Source organism: Thamnophis elegans, chromosome 15 (assembly GCF_009769535.1).
Source record: "Thamnophis elegans isolate rThaEle1 chromosome 15, rThaEle1.pri, whole genome shotgun sequence".
Lineage (NCBI taxonomy): Eukaryota > Metazoa > Chordata > Lepidosauria > Squamata > Colubridae > Thamnophis > Thamnophis elegans.
In genome coordinates this window covers 28,299,256-28,312,577 of record NC_045555.1, presented here as the reverse complement: position 1 = coordinate 28,312,577, position 13,322 = coordinate 28,299,256, and the positions used below count along the sequence as shown (strand labels likewise).

The window sequence follows — 13,322 nt, the reverse complement described above, 5'->3', positions numbered from 1 at the left end:
ATTTTTTCATTTACAGATAAATGGCAAAGATCTCAGTTTTGCAAGACTGCTAAGATGAAAAGGAATGCAGAGGTTTTCCTTTGTAATTTGAATTATCTATGGCTTCCCACAGCCAGAGACAAAAGATTATAAACCTTAATTGTGGCTAAAAGAAATGCAGCAGCCCCAATAAACTCTCGCAGTCTAATCACTTCTCCCTTGGTATGGAAGAACCGTCCTTTTCCCAAAGCCCTGGCATCCTTGGGCAAAAGAGGTCACGTCTGTTGTACAAGGGCCTGTGTCATTTCCCTTGTAGCATTTTGCCATGCTGCAGATGCTGCCGTTTGCCCACTAAGGGTGCCCATGGGGCGCATCTGCTGGGCCTTTTTCAGGTCACAGTTCATGGTGATTCCCACAGTCCACTGAAGCTATGAATTTGTATCCTGGGGATTAGCTGCATGGGAACCCAAATTATCTAGTGAATTCTCTTTCGCAGTGTGTCTCCTCCTGAAGCTCAGTGAATGATTGGAGCAGAGGAGCTTGTTCCTGGGTGCCTAAATCTCCAGTGGGTCTGATCCCAAAGCCATCCAGTTATGGGCAGAATCCCTGTATGGGTCATCTGGGGACTGCTGAGCTGTAAACAGGCACATTGTTGTTTCCCTGCTGCCCCTGTAGTTGGAGGGCCTGGCGCAATTTTTCACATGCCATTCTCATCTCTCCTTACAGAAAGGAAACACAGCTTTACACATTGCATCCTTGGCTGGGCAGACCGAGGTGGTGAAGGTGCTGGTTACGAATGGGGCCAACGTCAATGCACAGTCGCAGGTGAAGTCATATTTATTTGAACCCTGTTCTGCTGGCGGGGGGGAGGGTTCTGGGGGGGACGACAGTGGGATGGGACTTTACCTTCTCTTCCTTTCTTACCAAAGTCCTTTAACTTCTTGGCTTTCCTCTTGTTGCTTCCCTGGAATTAGCATTGGAAGCCTTTGGGCAAAACATATTTGCATCAAATTGTGAATGTAAACCAATCTTTTCAGTTACTGTTTCCTTCCTCCCTATTAGAAGGATAAAAATATCCCCAACTCAGGGGAAATCAGCATCCAGTATGTATCTGAATATGGGAAGGAGGATATCGGGAGGACATAGTGGGGCTTCCAGTGCTTTGGGTTTAATTCCAAAAAAGGGCTTTGGCATATTCAGGAGTTCAGGCATGCCACCTTTCAAACAGTTGGCTCTTCTCCTGTGATGAGCTGCCAGCTGCAAGAGGACAGCCATGCAATGTCAGAAAAAGACGCAGCTGATTTAAAGGGTGACAAATAGGTGCCACTTTCTGGAACTGAGTTTGAAGTAGGCCTGGAAGCATCATCCATTTAAACTTCCATTAAGGTTTATTGTTTCATGCCCTGTCAGTTCATCTACTGTATACCAGGGATGGTGAACCTTTTCGACACTGAGTGCCCAAACCGGAACACATGTGCACCGCAGCCCCAGAAACTCAAAGACCAACCGTGCGCACCGGCCACCTGGGGGTTGGGTTTCCAGCATGGGCATGTGCACTAGCTAGCTGGTCTTTGCAGGTGCCGGAGTGCCAGAAACCCGAAGACCAGCTGGCCAGCGCATGCATGCACTGGCCATCTGGTCTTCGGGTTTCCGGCACTCCGGCACCTGCAAAGACCAGCTGGCCGGTGTGCATGTGCATGCTGGAAAACAGAAGAGCAGCTGGCGACAACATGTGTGCCCACAGAGAGGGCTCTGCGTGCCGCTTCTGGACACGTGCCATAGGTTCGCCACCATGGATCTATACTTTGGCCCAATGTAGAAGGTAAACTCACAAAACAAATCGTCCTTAACATTTAGTCAAACTATTTAAACATCAAAAGACCAAATGGTAACGAGACTCTAGATAAAGTTCACGTAAGAGCAGGATAGGTCAACTGGCTGTGACAAAGGCAGTTAGAACAACAGACAAACTTTGCCCAAATATCAGCTGATCCTGACTCTCATAGAGTCTGTCAAACATGATGGGTGAAAAAGCCATTTAACAAAGACTTTATTTTCATTGGCGATGAAAGGTGGGATAATTTCTCGCTGCCTTTTTTCATGGCCAAGCTTAGGTTGGCCAAAGGACACATTTCTGTCTCATTCTGATTGCTCAAACCAGTGGTGGGATTCAGCCAGTTTGCACCTATTTGGGAGAACCAGTTATTAACTTTCTAAGCAGTTCAGAGAACTGAGCACACTACTGCTCGCACGAGCAAACCGGTAGTAAATAAATTCTGGTGTTGTTTCTAGCCTAATCTTTATTGCTCTACTTGTACAACTGCCTCTCCGGTTAACCTTTATTACATTATAACAGCTAAGGCGAAGTGCCCATCGACTTGAGGAACGTTGAGTTGGCCATGCCCAGACAGTCACATGACCACCAAGCCACGCCTACCTAGTTGGTCATTAGGGCAGAGAACCGGTTGCTAAATTATTTGAATCCCACCATTGGCTCAAACTGATTCCTCCGTTTGCAGTTGTGTTCAGCTTCATCAGCTGCCATCCAATTAAGGAGGAAAAGCTCAGCACTTCCTGTCCATATCATTCACTGGAGACCAGTGAAGTTCTTCGGATGTTGTTGGAGTTGGGGCAGCTGTTGCCTTGCCATTCTGTTGCTCTTGAGCAAACAGAGGACTCTCAAGGAAAATATAGTCTGGACCAAATATTTGCAGCCCAGAAAAAAGGGGCTGAAGATCTCCTGCACACCTCTCCTCCCTTGTCTGGAGTCTCTCCAAGTCACATTGTTTACTTCTCTGCTCCAGTATTTCTCCCATTACAATTTTCAGCTAAGACCCACCAAGGATCTGAATGTGTCTTATGGCTTCAGTATTCATGACACACATGACACCTTTGGGATCTGGAGATTGGACATTGGGTTGGGGTAACTGGGGGGGGTGTCTTGGGTAAACATTTGATATGTACAAGTTTGTGCTTTTTTTTGCTTCAGATCTTGCTTCACTTTTGCTGTTTTCATTTCATGTCCAGTAAAAGTACCTTTTCTCTAATTAAATGGAAAAGCATTGAAAAACACATTTCCAAAAAATTGGCTCGGTCCTCAGTGTGAACTTGGCATTGGTTACCCACCTCAGCCTTCTACAACCCTGTGCCTTCAAGATTCTGAAAAATTTCAATGCTTTTTTCTTGTTTCCCCCTCTAGAATGGCTTCACACCACTGTACATGGCAGCCCAAGAAAATCACTTGGAAGTGGTTAAGTTTCTTCTTGATAATGGAGCTAGTCAGAGCCTCGCCACTGAGGTAAATGCATATATATATATATATATATATATAGCCAAAATATTAAATATATTGTATATATCATGTTATATAAAATAAATGAAGATGATTAGAGGTGAGCCAAGGTCAGATTTGTCTTGTAACTACTATCCCAAGAGTTGTTCTTAAAAAAAAAGAAGCCATGGGCGGCTGATACCCACACAATCTTGCACATTGTTGTTTTTTTAAAAGTTTTATTGTTTTAATTAAACAAAAACACAAAAAAGGAATCATCTTTCGTTACATCTTGTAGAAAGCGTGTCGATTGGTTACAAATACATTTCGTGTGTTTCTTCCACAATCATTACATATACTTCATTCAAATTGAATTGTACATTTTAAATCAATTTTTTTTATGAATTTTACTATCAGTGTACCACAATTCTCATTTAATTACAATTATTTAGACGTGCTTTTATCTAAAATCATTTGTATTTAAAGACACAACCACCTACTGGCATTCATTCGCAATTTCAATAAACCTCCAATAACATTACACCTTTATAACATATTCTGAAACAAAGTCAGTTAATAAGATATCTAAGCATTTCCCCCCACCACTCCCCCCCAAACTCACAATTTAAAGCTTGTATCCAATTTGCTTTGCACATTGTTTTGATAGTATTCAACAGAGGTGGGTTGCTCCTGGTTTTACTGCTAGTTCGCTTTGCACATTCGCAGAACAATTTACAGTGAACTGCGCACGTGCGAGCACTACTAAACCACATGCCGGCAATGGCAGCGGCGACCAGGGAATTGGTTCGGGGGTATGGCCAGCCTGGGTTGCTGCCAGTTCTGTGACCCAGATCCAGACCCAGGTCAAAATACCACTACCAGTTCGGCTGAACTGGGCCGAACCGGGAGCAACCCATCTCTGGTATTCAACAGCCTTCAAACCAAATTTAGTTGATCTCGAAGAACATAAGCAGGGTCAGATCCAGGAAGTCCTTGGGTGGGAGATCACCCCAAGACCTAAGCCCTCTAGACGAGGGGTCACCAACCTTTCGGACCTCAGGGGCCATTAAATTCATAATTTTAAATCCCGCAAACCAGTAATATGATTTTTTTAAAAAGATAAATAGTAATTAGTGCAATATAAAAAATGCAAATAATTTTTCTGTGAATCACCAAAGTTTTCTCGTGGACCAATGGTTGGTGACCATCGTTCTAGACCAGCCTGGAAAGTTAATAAAAGTCCAGGCCAAAGGATTTTAATTGTAACTGCTAAGAGTCACTTCAGTCAGTGTTGTTGATGTTACCGGGCAACGTGTTTTTCCATCCATAGCTACTGATTGTAAATAGGACCAGGTGAACAACTTCCTCATGTTTCAGAGTGTAAATTAAATGACCAGAGACCCAAAGCATAGTGCTGGTAAATGCTTATTTTCCTGAGTCCATGCATTAACATGCAAAACATAACATGGTCTGTTTGGTTTTCTTCTGTTGTACTATGTGAATCTAATCAAAGGTGGCTTGGTAAACAAGTTAAAAGGAATCCTGGCTCTGTTATAGGGAAGAAGGTCCCAAACTTCCAAATGTCCAGATTCTTTTCAGGAATTCAGGAAATTTGGAACCTCTGTCCAAGGGAAGACAGGGAAGGATGCTCTGTGCCACGCTTGTTGCCACTTTCTCCAGCATGAATCCCTTCAACTTTTTATGCGGTGAACATCTGCTGAAGTTGACCCACTCTGTTCAGGAGCCGAAGGGGGAAATTATTTTGTGCAATGGGAGTTCATCATATTGATTTGAGTTCAGTTTGTGTGAATTCAAGTAGAAATTCCGCCCTGTTCTTTGGAAATCACTTGGAAGTGGTTAAGTTTCTTCATTTTGGGAGCAGAGTCCCTCACCTGCTTGGCTCTTGGCCAAGAAATCACAGGTGCTGCAGATGCATCAAAGAAGGTTTACAAAAAACCAAACAGCAGTTCTCAAGTCTATACATTCCATATCCAGTTGTCTGGAAACCCCTATTATGTTACTGACTTGGCCACCCACTTAATACCCTAATCTTTTTTTTTTCTAAATAAAGTTTTCATTGTTTTTTTTAAAATACAAATAACACATTTATGAAGCGTTGTCCAGGTTTTCCCCTTTTACATCCTCTTTTATAAACAATCAATTTTACATCATAATTCTATTTCCAATTTCAACTCTTATTATTCTCTTCTCATATTTTCCATCTTAAACTTATTTTCTTGTTGTTATATAAACAATATCATTAATTGCCCTTTCAAAGTTATACCAAATTATCATTGCATAATTCCTCTTTTCATCTATTTTACCCTAATGAAATCATCTAGTTATTTTTTTTATTTTTAGTTGCTTTTTCTTCTAATCTTGTTCTTCAATTAAGCCCATACACTTTCTCTTCTCTTCTATTTTCTCATCTGAGTGCTCCATCTAAATTTCTAGTTTATCCTTTCCCTCCAAACTTTCTCCATGCATTTTTTAACATCTCAAATAGTTCATTATACATCGATGATACCAATTTGACAAATTAACAACTTTTTCATCATAGTTCTGTTTCCATTTCCAACCCAATTCGTTCTCTAATAATACCCTAATCTTGAAAGTCCACTTTTGCTGAAATATATTGTGCCTTCAGCTATAGCTTCAGTTCATTATATGATACCTCTTTTGCATTTATGAGATAGTTATTGGTGATTGTAAAGTCCCTTCAATTTTGTGAAGTAGGCACCATAACCCTTTTTTTCTACAGAGAAATATAAAATAATTGCAACGAGAACCATGTGTATAGTTCTCTTCAGACAAGTAATTTCCAGATTTTTCTCTTCCTTGTATTGAAACACTGACAAAAGAGATGCTGCAGAAAGATCTGTTGGTATCTATTTCTGAACATGCTTCTTTGCTGGCACTTAAAAAAATTCAGTGATCATTTGTGACTAATGTTGTAACATCTGCTAATGGCTGCGCCTTGTTCTTTGGTAGGATGGCTTCACTCCATTGGCCGTGGCCCTCCAGCAGGGTCATGACCAGGTGGTCTCCTTGTTGCTCGAAAATGACACGAAGGGCAAAGTGCGGCTCCCTGCGCTCCACATCGCTGCACGCAAGGATGACACCAAGGCGGCTGCTTTGCTACTGCAGAATGATCACAATGCTGATGTGGAGTCCAAGGTTAGTTATGCAACATTTTTTTTCTTCAAAGGACATTGATTGATGTTTGCTCTTCCTCTGCTGCTCCTAGACAGGAGTTTTGATGATGTAAGACATCTGTCTCCTCTGCCACGGCTTAATGAAAGCATTTTTTTTCAAGTTGCATTTAACGTTGAACTTGAATGCACAAACCAATTTTAGTCAACCAATTATAGTTCGACTCTTAACAGTTATTGCAAAGGTAGAAACAGCAGCACCAGGAGGTCTATGGAGATTCTCGGTCATCCAGGTCATGGTTGTCCCAAAGGTGCTTTTCCATGAGAGGCAGAACGTTTTCAAGGAAAGAAAACCAAGGAAGTCCAGTTGCCTTTTAGAAAAGCATCTTTGGGGCAGCAACACCAGGAGGCTTGTTAAGTTGGCTGCTGCTCCAGAACTGGTGGACTTTTGATTCAAAGCTTAGGCTCTGTATCCGTATCTCAAAATCGTTGAAGGAAGCCTGCAACAGGCAACTGGTGGTGAGAGGTCCTTCTCTATTTGAAACATTTGAGGTCCACCAAGAGGCTGTTGCAGTCTTGAGTTTACTTTACTGAGCCCACTGTCACTCTAGTGCAGGAGAGTGAAAGATTCATTCTAGGGGCTACCTGTGTGACCCCACCGCCCATGAACCAAGGGCTGGTTAGTCCCATTTAGTTCTGAAGGGATAGGTCAATTTCTAGGGCAAAATAGGGGCCTTTAAGATACCTGAGAAGCCCTTGAAGTGCCTGATGTTCCTTCACAAAATGGCTCTGACCTGGCTTACTCCAGATGGGGCCCTTGGCACATGAACGAAGCCTGGCACAGCTTCCAGCCCATGGAAGTGACTCTCCTTTCTCGTTGTTGTATGAGAAACTGGCAGGACTCACAATCAAGAAGTCTAGAACTGAAGGCTGTCATGGGAGAGAGGCGGCAAGAGAGAGAGAGGGGGTGGTGGTGGTTGATTTCTCCCAAGGGGTATGGACTTACATGTTTAACCATTTGTGTTTCTGCCGGTCAACCCTGCTTCCCTCCTGTGCTTTGTTTGTGATTTTATTTTAGCCTCATCTGGCCTTCACAAAGCTTTCTGCCACATTATGGCCGTTGGAGAACTAACCATCCATTTTTCCCCCTTTCCTTTGCTTCCCAATGTGTTAACCTAGATGATGGTGAATAGAACAACCGAGGTATATCTCTCTATCTATATAACGTCTTCTCTGTGTTTCAACTTTGAGTCTCTCTGTGCATCATCGCTCTCCTTCTACCACTCAGAGCTGCTGCTTCTTTTCTTCCTTCTCTTCTCTGTGCTGCCTTTTAGAGGAGTAGAGAGCGGCTTCCGTCTGAACCGAGGGGTGGCATGTGCTGATGGGGGGGCTGGGGTGTGTGTGTTGGGGTGATGGGGAATGTAGTGGAGGGGCAGGGTTTTCTGCAGCTGAGTCCCATGCTTTAAAAATGCCCCTTGAGAGAGCTTCAGTGGAAGTCATGGTCTCCCACCCCACTCCACCCACCCCAGAGCCAGAAGACGGGGGTGCGGCCGGTGGGCCTCCATTGCTGGGCCAAGACTTTATCCGTGCAAAGCTGCAGACATCTCTGGCCACTTCTGCACCCGGGACTGGCTCCTGCATGACACTTAGTTGTCGGCATCCACCAGAAGGGACGGATTCTTCAAAGGGACTCAGAAAGGTCTGAGCTGGAGGCAGAGGGAGCATGGCTAACCAGGCTTATGAACCATTTCGGAAGTGGATGGATTCCTGACGAAATTTTCACTCGTGGTGGGAATGGACGGAATGGCTGCATGTTTTAGCATTTGTCAAAACAGGGGAACTTAAAAAAAAGAAAACAATCACTCAAGTGTCAGAGCGGCTCACTTTGTTTGGATGGATATTTTCTAATGAACTTGTAAGATTAATCCAGCCTGATTGCTCACAGTGGGAGACTTCATCTGCAATAAATTAAATTAATAATAAATTAATCATAGATTTTTTTTTTAAAAATGCACCTCTTATTAATTTCTTTTAAAATAAGACTCTGGTGCTGTTTCAATTAGCACCTATCTACAATCTTTGGATAGTAAACATAGCCAGCAATTAGTTTAGGGGATTTTTTCCTGAACTTTAGCAGGGAAATTTGAAGACATTTAACTGGTGAGGATGGTGAAATATTCATCCCAGATAGCTATTTCCAAAAACACATTGATTTAACAAACTAAATGGCAGGCGTCATTTGCCTTGTATTAGAAGCATGTTGGGTACTTTCTTTTTGAAATAGCCAAATACTTTTTTCTGCTTTTCCTCTCCCAAAATATGAGTAACATGTTTTCTTCTGAGCTCTTCCAACCTCCCCATCCTCAAACAGACCATTAAGCAAAACAGTGATGAAAATTAGAATAACCACCCTATTTGGGGAACATGCATAATAGGAGCTCCTGGAAGACATTTGAAAAAAATAACAATAATTGATCTTTTGCTGTGTATGTTGTGGTTGTTTTTCTTTATCTTTCAGAGTGGCTTCACCCCTCTACACATAGCTGCTCACTACGGGAACATCAACGTAGCTACGCTTCTATTAAACCGTGGGGCAGCGGTGGACTTTACTGCGAGGGTAGGTCACAATCCGTTAAAAAAAATCAATTATGTATTCTGTGTAGGGCTCCTCCCAGACCCTTTTAAGCCTTTGGAGTACAGCTCCCACCATCTCTTTTTAGTAGAAATTGTGAGCAGAGAAGCTGCAGGGCTGGCTTAGGACAGAGGTTGGAGGCTGATTTGATGTTTGCATCCTGTAACACAGGGGTGTCAAACTCAAGTCCCAGGGGTTCAGATCTGGCCCACGGGGTACTTAGATGTGGCCCACGGAGCTGTCCTGGAAACAGCAAAGAATCAGCCTGTGGTGTTCCTGCCAGTGAAAATGGGCTCCTGTGCTCCGTTTTCATCTGCCCCAGCCTCCTGCAACCCTCTGCCAGTGGAAAACGGAGCTTGGGAATGCCTTCCTGAGCTCCATTTTCCACTGGCAAAGGGTTGCAGGAGGCCGGGGCAGCCAAAAACGGAGCACAGGAACCCATTTTCACTGGCAGGAACACTTGGGTCGCCACAGGTGCCCCCAAGAGGAGTGATGTTGAACTGGCCATGCCCACCCCAACCCCCTGAGGTCAAACACAACCCTGATGCAACCCTCAGTGAAATCGAGTTTGACACCCCTGCTGTAACACGTAGGAACATTTCCAAGGAAGGTGAAGCAGGATTTTTCAAGCCTGGAGATTCAGTTTCAAAACTTTGTTCCAATCCCCCCCCCCCTCGATTGCTTGGTGGAGCTGATTAAAAAAAAAAGGGAAACAGGTTCCCTCTAATCCCTGGCTCTTAGGGACCTCCCTCCGGACACAACCATGGGGCTCTCTGCAGAAGTCACTCCTCCTGACATGTGTGGAGGAAGAGGTGAAGGTTTCCTCTGCAGAACTAATGGTTCTGTTTGGATGGCAGTGGAGCTTTTGGTGCATTTTTCTTCCCCCTTTAAGAATGAGTCTTTTTGGGTTCATATACAAGGACAACTTCACTGAAGTGAGTCAGCACTAGAAGAGCAGTTGAGGATAGTTTAAGAAGACGACCATGCTACGAACAGAGGGCCAGTTTCATTCCAGGAGAAGAAAGAACAGCTCCTGGGAAAAGAGTCCAGGCCTCCTCTATTCTCCCTCTCGCTCTTCTCATCTAGAAATGAGGCTTTGGCTAATGATAGGAATGCTGAGAGAGGCCCTCTATTGGTTTAGGAGACAGAGATGTCCTTGGGTCCAGCTTAACCTCTGGCATTTGAATTGGCTTTCTTGGTGGCATGATGGATGCAGTTTGCTGCTGCTGCTGCTGCTGCCTTTCAGGAAGTTTTTTGCAGCTTCCCAAGATGTATTAGACTTTTTGGATGGATGGATGGATGGGTGGATGGATGGATGGATAGTAGATAGATAGATAGATAGATAGATAGATAGATAGATAGATAGATAGAACTAGAGATTGATAGAGATTGATAGAGATATGATAGATAGATGGATAGATAGATATAGATGATATATAGATATAGATGACATATAGATATAGATGATATATAGATATAGATAGATATAGATATAGATATATAGATATAGATATAGATGATATAGATACAGATACAGATACAGATACAGATACAGATACAGATACAGATACAGATACAGATACAGATACAGATACAGATAGGTAGCATGATGCCCTGAATCACCAAGAGAGCTTTCTGGCTGAGCCCCTATTGCAATGGTGCCAGCTCAGCACTCAGGGCATTGCCAAGGCAACAGTGAAAATCATCAAGAGCCATCTGGTATTGGGCGCAGGGGTTTCTCATACCATGGAAGAACTGCCCCTGAGATTAAGTGTGCAGGAGACGAGACACCTTCCTACCGGCTGCGGTTGCTGTCAGGTCTTCCTATGCTGATTAGAAGGGGCAGGAAAGGAGAAGGCAGGAAAACAGAAACCGGCCAGGGACCTCTGCTGCCTATGCTTGAAATCTCTGCAGAAGAGAGATTTTTCCTCCCCCCACTTCTTCAGAGGTCCTCCAGGAAAGGGGGGGAGGCAATTTAAAATGGTACAAGAATGAGCATCTTGAGAGCCACAGCGTGGGAAAGAGATTCCACCCAGGTGAAATGCAAAGGCTGTTTCTTTCTCTCCCCTTGCAGAATGACATCACTCCCCTCCATGTCGCATCCAAACGAGGGAACACCAACATGGTAAAGCTGCTACTTGACAGAGGAGCCAAAATTGATGCCAAAACAAGGGTAAGACTGACCACCGTTGCTGTATTACTCTGTATTGCAAAACAGTCCTGGACAATCTGTTCAGTTTTGCCATCTTCGGCTCCAAGCCTCATCATTAGTACAGCATTTTCACACCATTGACTCTTGCTGGTTTACATATATTGAGGCTGATTAAAAACCACCCAAAATAAATTTCCACATCAAAGCATTCACCTTCTCAGCAACCACATTGCACACCAAATGTGGGCAGCTCTCTTTCACTGCCAGAGGCAGAGCAGGCTCTAAGAAGGAGAGAGATTTCAGGGGGGAAAATAAGGGTGAGCTGATCAGGGAGGAAATTGCATGTAGGGGCTCCTCTCCTAACTTAAGAAACTGAAGACTCTTGAAACAGAGTATTTCAAAAGGAATATTTAATTGAGTAGAATGGAAGCCCTTAAAGGCAAAGCAACATCTGAATCCCCTTAGGCAATGCAAGTAGAATTAAAGCAGTAGAAACCCCTCCCATTAGTTAGAATGCAGATTTTAGCCAATAGACAGGTGTGAAGATGTTTCCTTCATCAACTGCCCTGAGAGCCGAATATTTCCATTAGATATTAAAGTGAAACGTCCCACATGGTCATCATAAACATTCCCCCAAAAGGTGATGGGATCTCAAGGCACTTTGGCGCCTGGAAACCAGTTGTAAAATATCAGTTGTCACAGGCCCTGCTTATAAATCGACTCCAAGGACCCCCTTTTCCCAATTGAATGGCAGTATCACTTTTAGGGATCTGACTCCTAGGGTTGGATACCACTGTGGCTGCCTGTGGAGGATGGGCTTCCCCTCCTTGCAGGAGACTTTGAGTAGGTCTTCCATCCCTGCCACCACTTTGGGCCAGGAGGAGTTCACCAGCAGGAGGACATAAGCTCCCTTGCAATTGGCACTGAAGTCAATGGTGGGATTCAACCCGTTCGCGCCACTTCGGGAGAACCGGTTGTTAATTTTTTGAGAAGTTTGGTGAACTGGTTATTGGAAGAAATCATTAAGGCAGAGAACTGGTTGATAAATTATTTGAATCCCACTACTGGACATAGTATTTAGATGGAAGTCCCACAGATGACTGGTGGGAGCCTTTGCTATATCTTGTGACAGCAATACTGGCTGTGCATTGTCTGCAGGACTTCTGGTTCTCTGCTTCCATTATTCATTGGAATAATGAATCATGATTATTCAGAGCCCTGGTGGTGCAGTGGTTAGAATGCAGTACTGCAGGCTGCTGGCTGCCTGCAATTTGGCAGTTTGAAACTCACCAGGCTCAAGGTTGACTCAGCTTTCCATCCTTCCGAAATGGGTAAAATGAGGACCCAGGTTGTTGGGGGCAAGAGGCTGACTCTGTAAACTACTTAGAGAGGGCTGCAGAGCATTGTAAAGCGGTATATAAGTCTAAGTGCTATTGCTATTGCGACTCGGGGGGAGGTTTCCCTAGATTTGCCCTGGGCCCCATGTAGATTTATTCCCCTCTCCCAGGTCCTCTTTTTCTTTTGGAGCAGCTTCCTGATAATCTCACACTTTGGCATTTGAGCTACAACAGGATCTTAACAATAAATAAGATTGCCCTTACTAGATGTGATCTCAATGACTAAAGCAATAACACCACTTTTTTCTCCTGCCTAAAAGATGCTCCCCAGCATATCACGGTGGTTAATGGAGCACACAGTGCACTCAGGGAATCATCAAAGCTGCTTTGAAAGCACTTCCCAAAAATGCGTGGAAAAGAAGTGATTGATGTGGCTTAAATAAGTAAAAGAGGAGACGTGACAGCTAAATAACATGTTGTATAGATCTTGTTTATGGTGCTAAGCTTGTTGGCATTCCAGAATGTTATTTTCTCTTCATTATTGTACTGATGGGTCCTTATATTTTTCTGGTGTTTATTTGGCTGCTTTTGAACCTCTTTGACATGGTATTCAGGTGATTGTATCTTGTCTTAATAAATTGGCTCATGAATAGCTATTCTGCCCACACGTTTATCCTCATCTCCCCTCCTTTTGTGGGAGGAACAAGCAAAGCACAAAGTCCCAAATTAGCTGGAGTGGCTTTGATTTGTCCAGGGTGGCTCTGGAGATTGTTTTTTACACGCGGTGTCTGCCCTCCCA

The 13,322-nt window shown here is 43.7% G+C and overlaps 1 protein-coding gene across 1 annotated transcript in view; it reads left to right on the top strand.

Moving 5' to 3' along the window:
• The window catches only part of ANK3 (ankyrin 3), a 309,147-nt gene that overhangs the window by 178,003 nt on the left and 117,822 nt on the right, over positions 1 to 13,322 (top strand). Inside the window, 5 exon segments of the mRNA XM_032231543.1 lie at positions 706 to 804; positions 3,179 to 3,277; positions 6,242 to 6,427; positions 8,921 to 9,019; positions 11,109 to 11,207. Of these exon segments, the coding sequence (XP_032087434.1) occupies positions 706 to 804; positions 3,179 to 3,277; positions 6,242 to 6,427; positions 8,921 to 9,019; positions 11,109 to 11,207 (582 nt within the window).